General features: G+C 36.9%; 1 protein-coding gene across 1 annotated transcript in view; it reads left to right on the plus strand.

The window, feature by feature from the left end:
• Positions 1-6,756: 6,756 nt before the first annotated feature.
• LOC150075215 (organic cation/carnitine transporter 2-like) overlaps positions 6,757-22,675 on the plus strand; it is a 30,464-nt gene continuing 14,545 nt past the window's right edge. The window contains exons 1-4 of the mRNA XM_090389229.1: positions 6,757-7,451; positions 17,046-17,149; positions 17,983-18,137; positions 19,577-19,745. Of these exons, the coding sequence (XP_090245355.1) occupies positions 6,804-7,451; positions 17,046-17,149; positions 17,983-18,137; positions 19,577-19,745 (1,076 nt within the window). The 5' untranslated portion in view covers positions 6,757-6,803. The remainder of the gene's footprint in view (positions 7,452-17,045; positions 17,150-17,982; positions 18,138-19,576; positions 19,746-22,675) is intronic.

The raw sequence follows: 22,675 nt of genomic DNA on the forward strand, positions 1-22,675 counted from the left end.
GATTTGGAAGAACAGATATTCCTGAACCCACCTGTGCCTATTACAACATGGTGCAGATACGTTGACGATATTTTCACCGTCATCCCACGTGGTTCTGAAACAACATTACAAGAATATCTCAATTCCCTGTCTGATTTCATCCAGTTTACTCCAGCGTTGGAAGTTAACGGGTCACTTCGATTCCTAGGTGTTCTGGTAAAACGCCCACGTCTGGAGACCTCAGTATACCGTAAACCTATGTGACAACCATTAAAAATTTAAATGGTAGTCAAACTATGGGTTGGTCACTCGTGGTTGAACTTGTGGGTTGGTCACTCACACACTAGTAAGACTTGTGTGGATTTATTGGATGATTGTTTTCTGCAGCAGCATGTTCGAGAGGCAACCAGAGAAAGTAATACTCTTGATCTGGTTATCAGCAGTGATCATTCGTGTATTAAGAATTTGCAGATAAAGGAACCACTAGGTGGCAGTGATCACAGTGTGCTGACGTGGGATTTACTTAAAGATTTAATTACCATCAGGGGTAAAGGAAAGGGTTTTTGCTTCCGTAAAGGCGAGTACAGTGGTCTCCGACAATTTTTAAATTCTGTACAGTGGGATCAACTGACGATGTTACCAACAGTAAATTCTAAGTGGGAAGCATTCAAGGAATTAATCGTGGAAGCTACTAGACTTTTCATACCGATTAAGAAATATTGTTCAAGGTTTAGGCCTAAATGGTTGTCAAATGAACTAATGAAACTCGTGACAGAGAAGAAAAATACATGGGATGCATATAAATTATCAAGCGACTCAAAAGCCTATGGCAGATATAAGCTAGTCTGTAATCAGGTCACAAAGGAGGTTCGGCAGGCGAAGGCAGATTACGAGAAATCTTTGGCAAAAGATGCTAAGAAAAACAGCAAGGATTTCTTTACTTATATAAACTCTAAAAGGAAGGGGATGAATCTGATTGGTCCACTTGACATCGATGATTCGACTGTTGATGATCCTGCTCAGGTAGCAAACAAACTGAATGAGTATTTTGCATCTACATTCACACGTGAGGAGTTATTCAGGGAGGGGAATACCAGAAGGTTATCAAATTGTAGCAGGGTGCTTAATGATTTTGTAATAACTGAGAGCAAAGTGGAGGAGAAATTGTTCAAGTTAAACATAAGAAAAGCACCTGGGGTGGATGGAATCTATCCAGTTATATTAAAGGAGGCGGCAAAGGAAGTAAGCAAACCCTTAGGCATAATTATTATGAGAGCATCCTTGGACTCAGGGGAGGTGCCCACGGACTGGAGATGTGCAAATGTATCCCCAATTCACAAAGGGGGATCGAAGGGTGACACGAGTAATTACAGACCAGTTAGTTTAACTTCTGTTCCGGGTAAAATAATGGAGTCACTGGTTAAAGATGCATTGCAGGATCATCTAGACAAGACTGCAGCAATAATTCAGACACAGCATGGGTTTGTTAAGGGAAAGTCTTGTCTGACAAATTTGATAGGATATTATGATGTGGTTACAAAGGAACTGGATGCAAAAAATAATTTTGATATCATATATTTGGATTTCAGGAAAGCTTTTGACACTGTTGCGCATGGAAGACTACTGTACAAATTGGAGCAGAATGATATTAAGGGTAAGTTGCTACAATGGATAAAAGGATGGTTAAGTGGGAGAAGACAGAGGGTGGTAATCAATGGGTGCTGCTCTTCGTGGACTAATGTTATTAGTGGAGTCCCACAGAGTTCGGTGTTGGGTCCACCGTTGTTTTGTATATTTATCAATGATATTGATGAAGGCATGATACAGATGATACAAAGTTGGCAGGGTTGTTAATGACAGTATATCAGGCTTAATGTCGAAGTTTGCAGATGACACGAAGGTTGGCAGGGTTGTTAATGACAGTAATGGCAGTGTGCTACTGCAACAGGATCTAGATAATTTGGGCAGATGGGCTAAGAAGTGGCAACTGAAGTTTAACCTTGACAAATGCAAAGTACTGCATATGGGTAGAAGTAACCCCAGAGAAACGTACCAACTGTGTGGTACTACACTTAAGGTGGTAGAAAATGAAAAAGACCTGGGAGTAATTGTGCAGGCAGATATGAAGTTTTCTAAGCAATGCAGACAGGCTGCCAGGGCAGGTCATGGGGTTTTGTCAATGATATATAGGAATTTTGCTAGCAGGGAAAAGGAGGTGATTATCCCTCTGTATAAGGCAATGGTCAGGCCACGCCTTGAGTACTGCGTACAGGTCTGAAGGCCTCATTTTAGGAAGGATGTAGATTTACTTGAGCGTGTACAGAGAAGGGCAACATGATTGGTGAGGGGAATGAAGGGATACTCTTACCAAGAGAGGCTTAAGTTCTGCATTGCAGTGGCTGGAGACTAGGCACTTGCGCGGTGATCTGATTGAGGTGTATAAGGCCTTGAATGGGTTGAGCACGCTGAATTCTGATGGGATCCTTCCACTTGTTCGGATTACGAACCTAAGGGGGCATAAATTCAAATTAAGAAAGGACAGATGTAGAATAGATGTGCGGAAATTTGCCTTTAGCCACGGGTGGTTAATTGCTGGAACAAACTTCCATCTGTCGTTGTGGAAGTTGATAGGTTGAATTAATTTAAGGAAGAACTGGACAGGCATTTGGAGGGAATGGTGTGATTTTTTATTTTTTTATTTTTTTTCTTTTCGGCTAATGCTGCATAAGCTCATACACTTGCTTTCTTGCATCCCATGCCACTTTTAGTGCTACTACTATTTTATGCCTCGACAAACGCTGGAGTAATACAGCGCATGTCCGTGCAGCAGCCACAATAGATACCAATTTAATGAATAACGCGCCTTCACTCGCCTCACTGCACGCAAAGTGTATTCGTTAAGTTGAAATTTGTTGATTCACGATTGTCTCGAAAGCTCCGATGTAGTTATCTATAATTAAATACACTGTATTTTTACTGGATATACTATACTTATTGTTATTCTTTAACCATGGACACCAGTACTCCAGGCCCATTTGTCTCAAAGAAATTTCTGTTGTGCTGTGTTTTCTTATAGTAGAGAATTTTAAACATTTTAATTTGTGATTTTTTACTTATTTTTATTTTTTTATTTTTTTTTGTGAATTTTGACTTATTTTTATTTTATTGTGATTTTTTACTTATTTTATTTGATTTATTTTTTTTTGTGAATTTTTGACTTAATTTTATGCGAATTTCTTATTTTTTATAGCTTACGTTTTCGTGAATTTAATATTAAGGAGAAAAACAGCGGCTTGGGAAGAGAATTTATGTGACAGAGAAGGTAAGACAGTGAGGAGTTGAGTCGCTAATTATTAAAAAGACAAATTTGATCTCAAAGAGCATCTGTGCTTTTTTTTAAGCACTTCTTTTTGGCTTTGGATTATACGAGGGGTGACAATTTAATTCGCGAACTGGTTCAAGTTCTTATCATAATTATCATCATTTGAATCTTCTGTGGATTTCTCCTTCTCGAAATACTCTCCCTTGAACGTAAAACAGTAAGAAATCACACGGGGATAAATCTGGTGAATAAGGGGGATGTGGCAGAGCCTCGGCACCTATGTCAGTGATCACTGCCTGCACAATATTAGCGTATGGGGCCTGGCATTGTCTTGATGGAGAAACCACTTCACACCAGAATACGGCCGTCCTACCAAGACCCTCATTACCACACGCTTCATTCATCTCTTTAACTGTTTCCGATGTAAATTAAGGCCCGTATGACACAATAACGAATCACATATTGCTGTCCAATCTGTATGTCCGACGTGATACTTGCTTCAAAACGATGGTCAGTGGCACGCGGCTAAAAAAAAAAATGTCTTCACGCACTAGCTCGACAAGTACTCGAATGGGCACACAGAGTTTGCTCAGTAGCCATCAGGGAGAGCGCCTCTAGCGGCATTTATGGAAAGTTCGCGCTCGAAGTTCTTTTACTTCGTATATTTGCTATTTTTAATACCTAATCTGTGCATCATAACTAGAAATTTAAAGTTTTATCATGCGCTTTCATAGATGAAATAAATATCTATTATTTCACAAAAATTTTGCAAGATATGGTTGATTCATTAGCCAATATTTTCTGTATTAATTACCAAGAGTTCACAGGTTTTGAAAAGAATCCCAAAAAGGAACTTCCTTCTTCAAACTGGTTACAATTCCGGGATTCGATAACGTTAAATTGATAAAGTGGCATTTTATCGAATCGAAACTATTTCTATATTTTAACGCATTTGTTACGTCAAGACCTACATGTTTGGTGATTGCAGATCGAATTTGAAACTTGATAAATGACGGTTTTTAGTTTTTATCGGTATTTACACTTTTTGAAATAGCTTTTCTGTGTAAAACAGGTTTCATTTCCTGATATTAAGGTGTTGCTGTATTTCAGGTGTATCGCATCGTATCAGACAATCATTTTAAGATTCAACGAGCAGATTTTATCTGGCTTTCAAGCACCGAGATAATTAGTATTATCATTAGAAGAGACATATGATGCAAGAAAGTACGTTTATACATTATCAGCCAAAACAAAAAAAATCTTCCTATTTCACCCATCCATTCGCTCCAAAAGTTTGTTCAGTTCCTCCTTGAATTTAAGCTGTCAACTTCCACCACGACAGATGGAAGTTTATTCCAGCAATCCGCTGCTAAAGGCAAATTTCCGCACATCTATTCTACAACTGTCTTTCCTCAATATCAGTTTATGCCCCCCTTAGGTTTGTAATCTGAGCAAGAGGAAGAAGGATCCCATCAGCATTGAGCCTGCTCAAACCATTCAAATACGTATTTATTTGCCATAATTTAGTTCACATAATTGCACTCATTAACGATGTTTAAATCTTTATATAATCCACCATAAATTAAAAAAAAAAAAAAAAAAAAAAAAAAAAACGCATTAAAAAACTACGAAGGAAAAGAGTGAAAATAATTGACTGATTCCACTAAAACTCTTAGGTAGAAATTAAATTATTTTGGTTCCTATATTTATTTATAATAAATATAGGAATATAGGAACAAAATAAATAATCATGTTAATACTTTATTTAGAGACTATCTGTTTGAAAGTAGCACAATACCAGGGCAACTCGTTGAGAAGGCAAGTTTGTTCTGCTGTGAGAATTAAGAGAATTAATTGCGAGAAATAATAACGCTAATAATAACTATGTATTATTATTACACAAATAATAGCACAAAAGGTATTACACAAATAATAATACAGTAAAATCCAGAATATTTAAAAAAATCGGGAAATATTAAAAAAGCAATCAGTATTGCATTTGTCTTTAAGAATCGGTGAAAAAAAAAAAAATGGATGAAAATTCTTTTCTTATAAGATGCTTGCACGACTGTCTTCTCCCTTAATCTGTTTTTTTTTTTTTTTTTTTTGTGTGTGTCCAGCAGGATTCAACCTGCATGGATAATGCAATGGTCTTAATTCTCAGAGCAGAACAAACTTGCCTTCTCAACGAGTTGCCCTGGTATTGCGCTACTTTCAAACAGTCTCTAAACAGGGCTACCTCAGTCCTTATGTGCCTTGTTGGATACGAAATCAGTTTTCAAAATTTGAAGCGCTAAACCCATCTGTCGAAAGTAGTGCAACACCAAGCAACTCGTTACAAAGGCAAGTTTGCTCTGTTGTGAGAATTAAGACCATTAAGAGCTAAGTTGCTGTTCCTACAAGTATAACCACAGATGAATACAGCTGTATGGGTTTGGCAACTGTAAAAGCACTGTGCGTGGTGTTCATTACAATCAAAGTCCATTCTATGATTTCTTTTTGACTCATATTTCGTTAATGAAATGCTCCGCGAAAGAATTTCTCTTTATAGTAAAATCTGACGATAAGCTTTTACATATTCATGTCACGCACTGGCAGGATAGGGTAAACTAGCAGCACCTAAGAAAAACTGTTTGTGAATTTGAGTACCTATACAACTTATCTCTAAAAAAATTAAATAAAAGAAAGAAACTTAATAGGAATATCGTTCTCAACGACGTCATAGTAGCTTATATCTGCATAAAAATGCCGCAGTCCACGTGGCGCTTTTATAATACACATCTGTTTAACGATTAACTGAACTTTGCATTAACTTTCTCAGGGATCACCCCCTTCATGATTGGACAATCTTTTTTTTTTTTAATAAATTGTTAATAGTCATAGTACGCCATTTCTCACCATAATACACGAGAAACGAATAAAAATTTTAAAAAAATGGTTCTCGTAGCACTAACAGCTTGTTTTCTGTAATTATAAACAAATTGACCTCGTCGTAAATTAATGTCGTGTAACATTCATTGCTATTTTAGTAACAGCAAATTATAGCGCTAATTAGACAGTTTTTATGCATTTATAAAGCGCCACTTGGATGGTGACATTTTTATACAGATACGAGCAGCTATTATGACGTCATTGAGAACGACTGCAATTAAGTTTCTTTTTTATTATTCAAATTGTAACGTACTTGGTACTTAAATTTACAGTTTTTCTCAGGTACGGCTAAATTTAACACTTCCCCCAATGCGTAAGAGGAAGTTGAAAAAAAGCAAACGATAATTTTACGCTGTTATTCGTCTGCATACACGGACCAAACGATCTTTGCGTGTCTCGGCAAAAGTACCCGTCGACTTCGATCAATCGCGCTTTCTCCTACCCCATGTGACTACAGAACGCTGCGCTGCTTTCCCAAACGCATATCGCGGCTGACGCGACTGCGCAGTTAATTCATCAGCTGGCAGCAGAATTGTCAACGATTGTCAACTGTACTGCCGATTGTATCGCAATGCCGGAGATATGGGGATTTCGGTTAGCAAAAGAGGAAATAGTAATGTCTCGTGAAACCGAACGACATCCTACTGACGAAAGACTGAACTTCGAATCGGAGGTAAGGCACTCGGAACGCTCCAATGATGTCTTTCCCCTTCATCCGACTGATCTCCGTTATCACTATGATGGCAGCCGTGATGCGCAGAAAACAAGATCACAAAATGAACGCCTTATAAAGCCCTCGGCTAAGCTGAGGGGAAAAGTTGAAAAAATGGATTTGGATTTTGCACTAAAACACACTGGCAGTTTTGGTCGATATCAGCGGTTTCTAGCCGCTTTCCTCTGGGGGTTGGTATCACCCTTTCTGGGTTTTGTTATGTACGGTAATATGCTCCTACTGTTAGTTCCTGACCACTGGTGCAAAGCGGAAGAATTAGAAGCCCTAAATCTAACTGCGGTTCAAAGAAAACTCATCTCGATCCCCCGTGGAGAAGTGGATGGAGAAATACGTCACAGTCAATGCTTGAAATATGATGTGAACTTCACAGAGCTTTTGGCTTCGAGCGAAGTGGTTCTGATGCCAAATTCTTCTTGGCCAACGTCTGCTTGTCATAGTGGATGGGAATACAACCATTCTGTCATTTATGATACGCTCGTGTCTGAGGTATTATTATATATTAATCTAAATTTATTTTTATCTATTTTTTTATTAATCTTTATTTTAATATTTTATTTTTATTTTATCATTAATTAAATTATAATATTATATTTTATTTTTAATTATTTTAATATATTTTATTCTATTTTTGTTATTATATTAATCTAAATTTAATTTTCTTTTTAACTTTTCTTTAATTAATTATGTTTAAATTAGATCTTCCTAATGCAACAACTCAAAAAAAAATTGTGTTACAAAAACCTTGCAATTTTATTTTTCAAAACAATTTTTAGAGATTTTTTAGTCCGTTATTAGACTACAGCTCTATATTTTTCTTATAGTATAAGTTTAAGTTTATATAAGTTTTAAACTTTATATAAGTTTAATCTAATAAAAATAAATGATTTTAAAAATAATGTAATATATTTCTTATTTTGATATAAACCAATCTGATTATTTCATAAATTTATATTTATTCTCCTCAAAATTTATGTTCATAAAATGACGTCATCATGACGTTAAGTGTAATAACCAATAATCTTCGAAATAAAATTCACAAAAAATTTCTATTACAAAAATAATAAAATAAATACCTTGCAATTTTATTGTTCAAAACTATTTTCAGACATTTTAGTCCATTATTAGACTTTAAAAATATAAACAAATTTCATAAATTTATATTTATTCTCCCCAAAATTTAATGACGTCATAATGACGTGTACGAGTAATAACCAATAAGAGTAATATAATTATTGTGATTTTTTAAGGATTTATTTGTATAATGCAATACAGGTTTGTGTTTAAGATTAATCACCATGAAAGTAGATTGTTAGTTTTTTCTGTAAAGGAAAGCAGGTGTTCGTTGGTTGGTGGATTGTGTTAAAGGAAGTCTACTACTGAAACATTATCTTGTAATTTAATAGAATGCATCTTTTTTTTATTGTAGCAGTTTCAACCGATTATATCCATTCATCCATCTCTCTCTCAAATACGTGCATTAGATTAAGTGAATAAAAAAATGAATACTGGAAAGTAAGTGAACTTTGGACAAACAGTGACTATTGTATTACATTTCCTTTCACGCAAATGGTAACGCTTACTTTTTTGCATACTGTAATGGTTTAATTCACATCAGGACTCAATTCGATCAATACAAGACCGGGTTTAATCTGAATATTTTGATTAAAATTATAGCCGTTGGTAGGGACAAGAGTTATATTGCTATCGATTAAATACTGCTATATAATCGATTATCGAGATACCGAATAGGCAGAAACGCAACGGAATGAATTCAGTGGTGCACCATGAAGTTTTGTTTGCCACTTTGTACGTTCCCAGGTGTGTGCGCGCGCGTTTAGTGGTGCATTATCTGCAGTGGCTATAGCGCGCCTTCTTCAACTGAGACGGTACAATTAATATAATATAAAACAAAATGTTCTTGGGGGGTTTGCCTCCTCGATCCCCCCTTGAGTGTGCCTATTTCAACGATGACGCAATTTATCGACCACTCTTAACTTAATAAGAACAAAAGAAATAAATCCATTTGGCCGTTACATTTAATCGATTCGTAAGAATGAATCAAGACTTGCTGAATGTACAAAGACTTACCACTACAGCGGTATAACTGGGCTCTCTTCTTCAGTGAGTGCGCACGTGTTGATTGGTCACCCGGTTTGCTGGATGAAAAAACCCGATTTGGCAGGTGTAGTGTGTGAGTGCGTCCTTGCATATTGTGTCTGGTGTCGGCATCAATGCATTGTGTTTAAATCTGTGGTTGGTTGGTTCGATGAAACACATGAGTCTCCAGGAGTGATTATCGTGTAACTGCGCCTGCTGTTTTAGCGTCAACACAACTAAGGCTACGAGATGCTGGTTTTTTAATGGCCACTTTTTTTTTTTTTTTCAGTACACCTACCTAATAGCGAGTAGGTTTCCCTTCAGCCCTCAAATAGTTTGGCCACTTCTTGGTATGGACTCAAGGTAGTGTCAGAAAGTATGCCACAAGGATACTTGTCCACGTTTACTCTGCCACTTCCCACAGTTATTACAAATTGGATATTTAAGGATCTTTACTCCAAAGATATATTGTGAATGATGTTAGTACATCACCAAGGGTGTCAAGACTAATACTCAAGATTTCTAAGAGGTACAAGCTAAAGATTATAATGATTTATGCACCAACATCGAGCCATGATGATGAAGAGGTTGAAGAAATGTACACCGAAATTGAGTCTTCTAGATGAACAGAAAACTCATTACACTATCATTATGGGGGACTTCAATGCTAAGGTTGGAAAAAGGCAAAACAGCGCAGAAAGAGGAACTATAGGAAATTTTGGAATTGGTGAAAGAAATAAAAGAGGTGAAAGACTTGTGGAATTTGCAGAATCTCAAGGACTGTCGGTAATGAACACTTTTTTCAAGAAAAGGGTGAACAGAAAGTGGACATGGAAGAGTCCAAATGGATTAACAACTAATGAAATCGACTTCATCCTCACTAACAGAAGATATATTGTGAATGATGTTACCGTCCTGAATAAGGTAAATGTTGGAAGTGATCACAGAATGGTAAGATGTACACTTGATATAGATGTAGGAAAGGAAAGGAAAAAACTGACTCGAGTAAATAATATAAAGGTCTTTGAGGTAACAGAGGAGGAGAAAAAGCAGTATGTACTGGAACTTAAGAACAAGTTTGAGCTTCTGCAGACTGCTCAGGACCAAGATATCGACGAGGAATATTACAACTTTCTGAAAGTGATAAAGCCCAAGAAACCTATAGGGAAACAGAAATCCAAAGAAGAAAAAATTAGTCAAGAAACACTTGTCGTGATGAATCAAAGACGACAAATGAAGAGGAAGAAAAACACTGACAGGAAGAAAATTGAGTATACTGAGTTATGCAAAGCCATTAGAAAGAGACTCAGAGAGGACATAAGAAGATTTAACACAAGAAAAGTAGAACAAGCATTAAGGGAAAACAAAGGATTTAAATCAGCAGCCATGAGCAGTAATACAGAAAGACAAATGATACTGAAACTGAAGAATAGCGATGGTGTACTTATGAATAGCAGAGAAGGCATAATTCAAATAGCAGAAGAGTACTATAGAGAATTATACAAGGAGCGAGGGAATGATACCAGCAGTGGGGAAGATGGATTGCAAAGTAGCAACACATACGACATACCCGATATTCTTCCTGATGAGGTAGAACATGCATTGAAGAATCTGAAAGCCCCGGAGGAAGATGAAGTTACTCTAGAGTTGTTAAAATTGGGAGGAAGAGACATAACGCAAAAACTGGCAAGGCTCTTCACAAAGTGCATTAGAAAAGGTGTGACGCCTAAGCAGCGGAATAATGCAATCATAGTTTTGCTGCATAAGAAAGGAGATAAATCAGAAATTGGAAATTATAGACCAATTAGCTTGTTATCCCACATCTACAAGTTGTTCACAAGGGTCACTACTAACAGATTAGAAAGAATACTTGATAAGAATCAACCGAAAGAGCAAGCTGGCTTTAGGACAGGATTCTCAACTATGGATCACCTTCACGTAATATCACAGCTAATGGAGAAAGCAAATGAATAAAAAACACCATTATTAGCATTAGCATTAGTAGAGGCATCTGATGCAAGAAAGCAAGCTTATGCAACATCAGCCAAAAAAAAAAAAATAAAGTAAAAATAAATAAATAAAAAATAACCACTTCCACTTCACCCCTCTGTTCGTTCGAAATACCTGTCCAGCTGAGCCTTAAACTTATTTAGGCTATCAACTTCCACGACAAGGGATGGAAGTCTGTTCCACCTACCAACCACCCGCTGGCTAAAGGCAAATTTCCGCACATCTATCCTACATCTGTCTTTCCTCAATTTGAATTTATGCCCTCTCAGGGGATTATTCTGAGCAAGAGGCAGAATCCCATCAGCATTGAGCATGCTCAAACCATTCAAGGCTTTGTACACCTCTATCAGATCACCTCGCTGGTGCCTAGTCTCCAGACACTGTAATTCGCAAAATTTAAGCCTTTCTTCTTAAGAGCACCCCTTTGTTCCATTCACTAATCTTGTTGCTCTTCTCTGTACTCGTTCCAGCAGCTCTACATCCTTCTTGAAATGAGGCCTCCAGGCCAGTATACAGTACTCTAGGTGTGGCCTGACCATTGCCTTATACAAGGGAATAATCACCTCCTTATCCCTGCTAGAAAAATTCCTATATATCATTGACAATACACCATGAGCTACTCTTGCAGCCCGTCTGCACTGCTCAGAGAACTTCATATCTGCCTGCACAACCACCCCCAGGTCCCTTTCATTCTCTACCACTGTCAGTGTAGTACCACAGAGTTGATACGCCGCTCTGGGGTTGCTGTTTCCCATATGTAGTACTTTACATTTGTCAATGTTAAACTTCATTTGCCACCTCTCAGCCCATCTGCTCAACCTTTCCAGATCCTGTTGCAGCAGCATAGTGTCAGTAGTGTCCTTGACAACCCTGCCAACCTTCTTATCGTCTGCAAACTTGGACATTAAGCTTGATATACCATCATCAATATCATTTATAAATACAGAGAACAATAAAGGACCCAATATTGAACCCTGAGGGACTCCACTAATAACATTAGTCCACGATGAGCAGTGTCCATTGATTACCACTCTCTGTCTTCTCCCCCTCAACCACCCCTTTATCCATAGCAGCAATTTGCCTCCAATGTCACACTGCTCCAATTTCTGTAGCAGTCTTCCATGTGCAACAGTATCAAAAGCCTTTCTAAGATCCAAGTATATAATATCAAAGTTATTCCCTGCATCCAGTTCTTTTGTGACTGCATCATAGTATCCAATCAAATTGGTCAGGCAAGACTTCCCCTTAACAAAACCATGCTGTGTCCGAGCTATAACTGAAGTCTTGTCTAGATGATCCTGCAGTGCTTCTTTAACCAGTGTCTTCATTAATTTTCCGGGAACAGAAGTTAAACTCACAGGTCTATAATTACTTGTGTCAGCCCTTGATCCTCCCTTGTGAATTAGGGTCACATTTGCACATCTCCAGTCCATGGCTACCTCCCCTGAGTCCAAGGAAGCTCTCATAATTATGGCTAAGGGTTTGCTTACCTCCTTTGCTGCCTCCTTTAATATAACTGGATAGATCCCATCCACCCCAGGTGCCTTTCTTGTGTTTATCTTCAACAATTTCTCCTGCACTTTACTCTCAGTTATTACAAGATTCTCTAGCTTACTGCTAGAGTTGAATACACCTCTGGCATTCTCCTCGCTGAATAACTCCTCATGTGTGAATGTCGATGCAAAATATTCATTTAGTTTGTTAGCTACCTGAGCAGGATCATCAACAGTTGACCCATCAATATCAAGTGGACCAATCTGATTCATCCCCTTCCTTCTAGAGTTTACATAAGTAAAGAACTCTTTGCTGTTTTTCTTCGCATCCCTTGCCAAGGATCTCTCGTAATCTGCCTTCGCCTGCATAACCTCCTTTGTAACTTGGTTGCATATCAATTTGTATCTATCATAGGCTTCTGTGTCATGTGTTAATTTGTATGTATCCCATGCATTTTTCTTCTCTGCCATATGCCTCATTAGTTCATCTGACATCCATTTAGGCCTAAACCTTGAACAATATTTCTTAGTTGGTATGTAAAGCCTAGTAGCTTGCAAGATAAGTTCTTTGAATGCTTCCCATTTTGAATTTGCTGTTGGTAACATCATCAGTTGGTCCCACTGTATAGAATTTAAATACTGTCTCAGTCCATCGTAGTTGCCTTTACGAAAGCAGTACCCCTTCCCTTTACCCCTAATGGTAGTTACCTCTTTGAGTAAATCCCACTTCAGAACACTATGATCACTGCCACCTAGTGGTTCATTTATCTGCAGATTCTTAATGCATGAAGAATCACTACTGATAATTAAATCAAGAGTATTCCTCCCTCTAGTTGCCTCCCGAACATGCTGATGTAGAAAACAATCATCCAATAAATCCACAAAAGCCTTGCTAGTGTGTGAGTGCCCAACCCACAAGTTCCAGTCAATATCTGGGAAATTAAAATCTCCCATTATAAGACTCTCTGATTTACTGGCCCACTCTATTTCCCTGTACAGTTTCTTATTATACTCATCAGAGTCATTAGGCCTATAGCACACTCCTACTCTCAATTTTGATCTCCCAATGCTTATGTCACACCAAACTGACTCGACACTGCCCTGTCCAGCAATGTCGGCTGGCTTCACTTCCTTGGATTTTATGTGTTTCTTAACTAATAGCATAACCCCTCCTCCCTTCCTATCCTTTCTGTAGACGTTGTACTCCCCAAATTCCAGTTCTGCATTCCTTATATCTGTGTGACACCACGTCTCTGAAATCCCCACAATATCTGCCTTTGATGTTTTGAGCAATAACTCAAATTCATCAAATTTATTTACTAAACTCCTAGCATTGGTGTACACGCAAGTATACATGCACCTGCTCTTCCTCTTAGCCACCCTAACACAACCCATGTGTTTACTTGTACCCCCATGATTCCCAGCAGTCTCTAATATCCTGCATCTTATTTTCCAGGCTGCTGCTCAGCCAGTGGCTACTGTTAATCTATTAGTCCTTGTATCCCCCCAATCTAGCAGTTTTCCGACCCACCTAACACTGCCTTGATAGCATCAGCAAACATTCTTGCACCCTTTCTATTTAAGTGTATCCCATCCCTGTAGAAGCAGTCTCTCCTGTTAACAAGTACAGACTGCCTGGTACAATTACAAGTACAATTATGCCTGGCATTTGTGGATTATGAAAAGGCATTTGACTCCATACACCATAAGGCAATGATTCGGGCACTGGAAAGACAAGGCATAGATACCCCATATATTATGATTTTGAAGAAAATATATGAGAACGCTACCTCCTTTATTAGACTAGACAAAGACAGTAGGAAATTTAAAATTGAGAAAGGAGTTCGACAAGGAGACACAATATCTCCGAAGCTGTTTACTGCTGCCCTTGAGGAAGCTTTCAGAAGATTAGACTGGTCGCAGAAAGGAATCAATGTGAATGGAGAGTACCTAAACCATTTACGATTTGCAGATGACATTGTGGTCATAAGCCATGATCCCAAAGAATTAGAGGACAATCTTAATGCTTAATCAATTATGCACAGTTAGTAAGGATTTTGGACTAAAGTTGAATATGGCTAAAACAAAAGTAATGATGAACAAGTATGCCACAGAAAGGAAAATAATGATTGGAGGAGCAGTAATTGAAAAGGTGGAGTCATATACTTATCTGGGACAAGTTATTAGCTGTAATAATGATAAATGGCTGGAAGTCAAGAGAAGAATAAATTTTGGATGGATAGCATTCAGGAAATATAGTCACATACTGAAGAGCAATATCCCAGTTTGTCTGAAACGTAAAATAATAAACCAATGTATACTCCCCACCATGACTTATGGAAGTGAAACTTGGGCACTCACCAAAAGAATGGAAGAGAAGCTGAGAACTACACAGCGAAGAATGGAACGAATTATATTGGGAATCAGACTGTTAGATAAGAAGAGAAACACATGGATTAGGCAGCAAACTCAAGTAAAGGACATTCTTATCAAAACTAAAGAACTAAAATGGTCTTGGGCAGGACACATAGCTCGAAGACATGATGACAGATGGACTAAGAAAATAACAGAATGGTACCCAAGAGGAGCTAGAAGAAAACCTGGAAGACAAAGGCGGAGATGGATAGATGAAATTCATGAGTTTTTGGGTAGTAAATGCTACCCAAATACCAGTGCTCAAAACAGAAGGAACTGGAAAGTTGCTGGAGAGGCCTTCATCCTGCAGTGGATTGAAAATGGCTGATGATGATGATGATGATGATGATGACTGCAAAGAGCTCGCTTCCCCTTATCGCACAAGTGCTCAATTGGATTGAGCACCTGGTGAATGTGGAGACTAATGCAGTAGACAGAATTCAACCTCATGTTCCTGGAACTAGTTCTGTACTTTTCATTCGTTGTGACATGATGTATTTTCCTGTTAGACCCATTAGGGGATGGATATACTGCAACCATTAAGGAAAGCGCCTGGTCGGAACCAATATCCATATAACTTGTAATATTCAACTGTTAAAAAGGGACCCAACAGGGACTACAAACATACTCCTCCACACGATTACACTGACACCACCAGCCTGCATTGTTGGTACCTGGCGGAATAGCTTCCCTTTTTTTCGCCACATTCTGGTCTTCCCAACAGCTTAAACAGCAAGAATTGTCAGATCAGGAAACATTTTTCCAGTCCTCCACTGTCGAGTGTTGGTGTTCTGAATCCACCATAAACATATCCTCCTGTGTTTTTGCAGAGAGGAATGAAACACGGTTCAATCGCCAGCTACCATATCCCATCCTTGAAAGGTTTGATGATCTGCGAGTTCTGAAATGTCTCTTTCATTATCACTGGCTGAGGAAAGAGAAAAGAAAAGCTGAGGAGACGTGTTGGAGAAAGAGAAGAGAAAAGAAAAGCTGACGAGACGTGTTGGGGAAACAGAAAAGCTACAGCTAGTCAAAGACTGGCTGTAGCTTTTCTGTTTTCACAACACGTCTCGTCAGCCTCCATTGGCCTCTCACATCAGCCAGCTGCTTCCGACCGCAGAACTGCAGCTGTCTGGATGTTATTTGATTATTGGACAAATCTCAATACAAAGACATAGTGAAAACTGCAGCAGGGTTGCAATTACCCAAACGGGCGAGTCTGGCGTCGACCCGTGACCATTCTCGCACTAAACTGCGCGCATACAACATCCTTACTTATCTACTTACTTGCTTTACATCGCCTAGTACGTGATGGTGTTACTAATAAAGTGGCCATTCAGTGTTTATAGAACAACCATAGAACACTACGTATTCTATGGTTGGTTGGTGTGTCTGCTGGATAAAAACCCCAGCTTCGAAGTAATGTGCGTGTACAAAAAACTGCGTTCGTTCCCCGGCATATGTCTGGAAAGATGTTTAAAATATTTTGCTCTGTGGAGAATCCATTCTCCACCCACCCACCCCACTTCTGCGCTGTTATTGGTTCCTCACATTCATTGTGATGAGCCAAAAAAAAAAAAACACACACACACACACACATTAATTTCATGTAATGCGTTTTAAATGAACTTAAATAAACATTTCAAAAATATTGAAGGGCTTCAGGAAATGTGTAAAAATCACATATTGTTTTATTTCTTGTTTATTCGTAACTTTTCAAGTTCAAGTTTGAAGGTCGAAGAGTTTTTAGCCTGCAAAATATCTGGCAGTTTGTCAGCCAGACATTTTATAACTTACAGACAGCATAAAAATACTTGGATCACGTTCAAAACACAAGATGGTCTGTAAATAAATCATATTACATTGTTTGTTTTTTATTTTCAGTTATATTTTATAAAATTAGAAGGATAAATTGTATTGTGTACAATTAATTAAAACTTGTTTTGTTTACGTTAAGTTGTCGCGCAAAAGTAAATATAACTTGATACAGAAAAACTGTAAAACAAAATTTAAGAGAATCATCACTAATGAATGATTAAATAATTTATTTTTCTGTTCTTTTTAGTGGAATTGGGTGTGTGATGATGCGTGGAGAACTTATGTGGCATATACAGTATTTTGGGCAGGAACTTCTATAGGAGTAATAGTTCTCGGCTTTATAGCTGACTAGTAAGTATTTTACTAAAGCTCAAATTTAAACAAGTGCCAGCTTATAATTAAGTAAATTATTATAAAAAAATTAGCTGTACGTATAATTAGAATTAAGATAGCATACTTAAAGTTTCTAAATTTTTGATAAATAATTGAACTAAAGTAAATACTATGAAACACCTTAATTTATTAAAATAAATCTTTAAAATTCGTAGGTGATTAGTGTACAAATGTACATCAAAATAACAACACAATATAGGAGTATTAGACTACTCCTATAAAAATATAATTCATAAAAGTGAAAAAGTATTTTAAAAATAAACTATACGCCATATGATGGCACAAGAAGTCTTAAATGATATTAGTTACTTGAAATTGCATGAAACCATTCATAGCCAGCACTTTCAAAATTTTACACCTTCCTTGGTATTCATATATATCAAAATATCTGAAGTTCTTTGGATTTTTAAAGTAATTTAAATATTTAAAAGCAACATTAAAATTACAGCGAAATTTATAATACTTTTTTTATAAATTCTTAATAAATACAAAAAGCTAATTGATTTCACTTTAATATGACCCAATATGAGGTGTCACATGCCATTGCGTGCACGTGACTAGCAGCGAATGAACTTCCTCTATTTAAAAATTTAAATACTGGAATACTTTTATGGAATCTATGTTATTAATGAACTGAATTTTGGTTTTATTATGGAATCCTTAAAATAATTAAACTTCAGAGCCTTTAAATTGTTATATTATTACTTTTAATACTGATTTTTAAATTATTGATTTTTATCACTGGCGCATGCGTACTTTGATTTACCCACCGAAAATGATTTCTTATTTAGTTACGGACGCGTTCCTGTCATCGTCGGAGGGCATGCCCTGTGTGCAGTCGCATCTGTGGCCACTAATTATGTAACCAACTTCAGTTTGTTCCTCGTAGTTCGTCTCTTAGTTGGCTTTGCTGTAATATCGCAGAGCATGACAGCGTACGTTTTAGGTGAGTGCTAAGTCCTGTTGGTACCGGTTTTTGGCTTTACATGTTAGTCTGAGCAAGGCCTAAACAAGCCGACCGTAAAAATTATGTGTTTTGGGGAAAAATTTATGTCCGTTATGTGAAACAAAATGAAAGAAATTAGACTTTTTATCGCACATTTCAGGAAGTACATACAAGCCATCGTCATTCTGACGATGGAAAATCGTAACGTATTTCGAAATATAATTGAGAAAAATAAGATTTAATAGCTTTGTTTGTGCGTAAATCTTAAAAGCAATAATATCTGATGTTATGCTTTCGTAACGACACTGTTTTTGTGAGGTTTCTGTTATTTCATACATAGCATTATCATTTTTAATTTATACTTTGTCATTCAGTTCCTCCTTTCAACACTCAACAAGAGATGGTTTAAGACGTTTTGTCTTTCTGAGTTGCACGCGTTTCATTTGACCATGTTTCAAGGAGCCATTTTGGTGATCTAATTAGGTTTCTGACATATGTGGTCATCATATTCGAAAAATGAGTACTATTTTGTGTGGGGGGGGGGACTAATTAAGACGCCAACGAGAAAACCATAAATAAATTGCAGTGTACGCCTAACAACATTGACCATAGACACGAATTCTGTACAGTATTTTTTCTTAAATTAATTGTGTTTTTCTATTTTCTGTAATTAATAGAAATGAAAACTGTTTACCAATGAATTACAAGTTTATTGATTATAATATATAAAAGCAATTCTTTATACTTCACCGCATGTAACCCGCATAATATTCAACCAGCTTTCTATAATGTACTTTACTTATGTTTTATGCTGGAATTTAATTAATTCAAAAACAACTATTTTACAGATTAATAAATGAACAAATACTGTTATTTCATTATTTATGTTTTTGTAAATGAACATTTAAAGAAAAATAAACACTGTCATATGCGCAGTTCTTAAACCGGCAATTTTTCTTTTCTGCGCATCCGCCATATTGCCCATTCAATCCTCCAATCAGAACATTTGTCCAATTTAATAAAATGGCTCAACAGAGCCATTTTTTTTTTCATTTTCTATTAAAAGGCAACAAGCACCTTACACACCTTTTCGAATGCACCTTAAAACAGCAATCGTCTTAAAGAATATAAAAAATTTAAACTTTCACACTAGCTTCAAACTAAACTGATATACGCAGAATGTTTCTGGAAAGAATCCAAATAAAAAAGTTATGGAAGTCGATAGGGAAATACAGAAACGGGTATCTGATGGAAAATGAAGAAAATTTATCCAAGAGAAGACAGTTGTCATGGAAACAGTGCTCGAACAATAATGTAATCACCTAATGCTTCTTTCGTCCTTGCTTTTTTGCCATAAAATTTTAGCTGTAGCTTTACTGATAATCATAATCCTTATACCTCGCAGGGCATGTTTATTAAGACATTATTTTTCTGAATAGTGATGGAATACATTGGAACCAATCAACGTCTCTTGGTGTCGACAGGATTCCTATTTGCCTATCCAATAATCGGCTGTATTCTTCCCTGGATAGCATACGCATTGAAAGATTGGAGGCTGTTCAATCTGGCTACATCAGCACCTTTGATTATAATCCTTCTTTTAGGCAAGTGAGTGTTCTCTTTGATCTATTCCTGCGCCTTCGTCCCGAAGGCGGGACATCCATGTGTTTCAATTTCATTTTTTTTATGATACCTAACTATAAAATTCGTTTCAGGTGAACAAGATCAGAGCGCCCTCTTTTTTCCTTGAAGAGGAAGGACGTACCGGAATTTTAAGTAGTTTTTTAATGCTAATCTTTCTCTCTCTCTCCTGTGTGTCTATCTGTCTCTGTATAGATATAAGTACATCCTATTTCTTTTTTTCTCTCTCTTTCCCTTTCTATCTCTTTCGCTGATTGTACAAATAGACATTGATTAATATAGAAATATTATTATGTGCCTGGGCGCGTATTTTTTCTCACTCATATTTTGAGTATTTTTTTTGAAAAATTATCCTGCAAAGGTTTCGGTCTGAAATGTCAAAGCTTCGTACAGAGTATAAACTTATTCTTTCATGTATATTAAAGTAAATAAGTTAAAATAAAATTCATGTTTGCACATCTTTAAAATATATATCTTGGATATAACAGTACCCAAGCAATATGATGTATATATTGTATGGAAGTTTTGGTATACAAATGTCATAGTGTAGTAATGTTTCGAGTTTGTTTTCTTACTCCAGTTTAAATAAAATTCTCATTAGGACAAACATAGAGACTCGCGTATAGGTAGCTGTACAGAATATTGTCATTACAATTGACATGTCATAATATTTTATCTTCGTGGTAAAAAGGTCATCACTATGTAAATCAAATAAACACAGTTCCAATCTTTTCCTTATTGAGTTTTATTTTTTGTCAACCTTCAACTTGGTTTGCAGGAAGTGTGATCAACTTCAAGGTTACTTTCATAGTTCTTACATTTTGGTAATGTTGATGGGTGTAGGAGAGCAACCCTCGTAAAAATGTTCACATATCGAAATATAAGATAGAGACAACGTATTCTAAAATCTTCATAGTTGATATTCTTCAGTATCACTACAGTAAGAAACTAATTGATATTTATTATCCATGACTGTAAGAAAAATGATTAAACGTGGAGTTATCATCCTATATAATAATAATTAATGTCATTAGTTAGGATATTATTGGATTTTAGGTTCATCAGCAAATTAGGCTATATTGCACAGTTTATAAGATATCTGTAAATTGTGTGTGTTCCGGTTGGTTACTGGATGAAAAACTCGAGTTTCCGGGTGAAAAAAAACTATGCTACCTCTCCTGAAACCGACTAACTCAGCCACTTTGTGAAGAATACCCATAATTCCTTGGGTCATTGATGGGATTCGGACTCTGTTCTTTTCCACCCGGGGTGAGGAATGATTATAATAACTGTGCTATCCACGAAGGCAGGTAGGAGATATCTTATAGGATAGATAATTTATGCCGTGTCGATTATCATTAATTTTCATCCTGCAATAAAAATTAAGGATAACTGATTTCATAAAAAGGATTAACACTTGGAATACCAAATGAACCATTCCTTTCATTCAAGGAGTATTGGCGAAATCAACAGGTAAGTTCCTGAAAGGAATTCCGTTGATGAAATCTCCAGGTTTGATGATTTACAAGACAGTTTCCTTATTTTCGAAAAAGTTAACTTACTATCTTAATCTCTCTTGTTTTCAAGCGGCGCCACTCTAAATTTATACTCCTTGAGGTTTTTGGACATCTAATATGATATGGACAAACTTGTAAGGTAAATATACACTGAGTGATCACTGAATTATGACCACCTACCTAATAGCGTTTTGGGCCTCTATTCGCCTAGGCATTAACTCCACTAGATGTTTAAAGACGTCCATAGCGATCTGCAGCCTACAAGGCTTTCTACAGTATCGGGATCCCACAGGCGTTCAATTGGACTGAGGTCAGTCGAATTTGGAGGTCAGTCAAGATGGATGATATCTTCACTGTGTTCCTCTAATCACTGGTGCACAGTGCAGGCTGATGACACGGCGCATTATCGTCTTGGAAGATCCCGCTTCTGTCTAGGATAAAACACAACATGGCAAGGCGCACATGGTCTCCTAATAGCAGCTGCCGATGGACCGCACCAGAAAAGCGTTGATTCATGCGCACCAGTGGCCCTAGTTCTTGCCAACAAAGTATGCCTCATATTAAGTAACCACCACCTCCTTCTGGGATAGTGGATACCACACATAATGGGTCCATGGACTCGTGCTGCTTGCACCACACACGTTTCCAGTCCTCCACTGTCCAACCAATGTTCTTTTGAAACTCCGTGATCTATTTACTACGTCTCATAACTCTTAATTTATTACTTTGACTTGCACAAAGATGCAAATTATCAGTGCTCTAGTGTACGAGGCAGTTCGGCCTTTTATACTGCGAGCTATGCAGCATAATCCATTACTAATGGGGTGGTCATAATTCAGTGATCACCGAGTGTGTTTAAAATCTCCGATTTATTTTGTGAAAATATCCTTTATTATTAATGCATTCTAGTGTATTGATTTAGTAGGTTCTTGTTTATTTATGTGCATGCATGGTTTGGTTGCACTCACCTGTACACCTTATGATCCCAATCATACACCTTTCCTGCATGTCCAGTTAGTTTCACCTCCTAACACTAGCAACTCAATTGCTTTTTTAAAAGCTGTTCCCATCCTCTATAAATAAATATATAAAAAATATTCCTTATGTTGTTTTGCCGATTACAAAACGTAACAGAAAATTTAATATGTAATGCACTAAAAGTTTTATAAATAAATCACGAACAACAACGAAAGAGAAAATCAACAAAAAGAACAGTATCAACTATCGGGAGTTAAGATCTAGATATTCCTCAGAAAAACCTTTATTCTCAAAATAAAATAAAATCCATATGCAAAATAGTACTTCAGCAAAATAGTACCCTGCCATACCAGGTTATATCAATTTGTTTAGATAGACTGGAATGTTTATGTCCCTACTTAT

This window comes from Mastigoproctus giganteus, chromosome 14, assembly GCF_048544385.1.
Source record: "Mastigoproctus giganteus isolate SK-2022 chromosome 14, ASM4854438v1, whole genome shotgun sequence".
NCBI lineage: Eukaryota > Metazoa > Arthropoda > Arachnida > Uropygi > Thelyphonidae > Mastigoproctus > Mastigoproctus giganteus.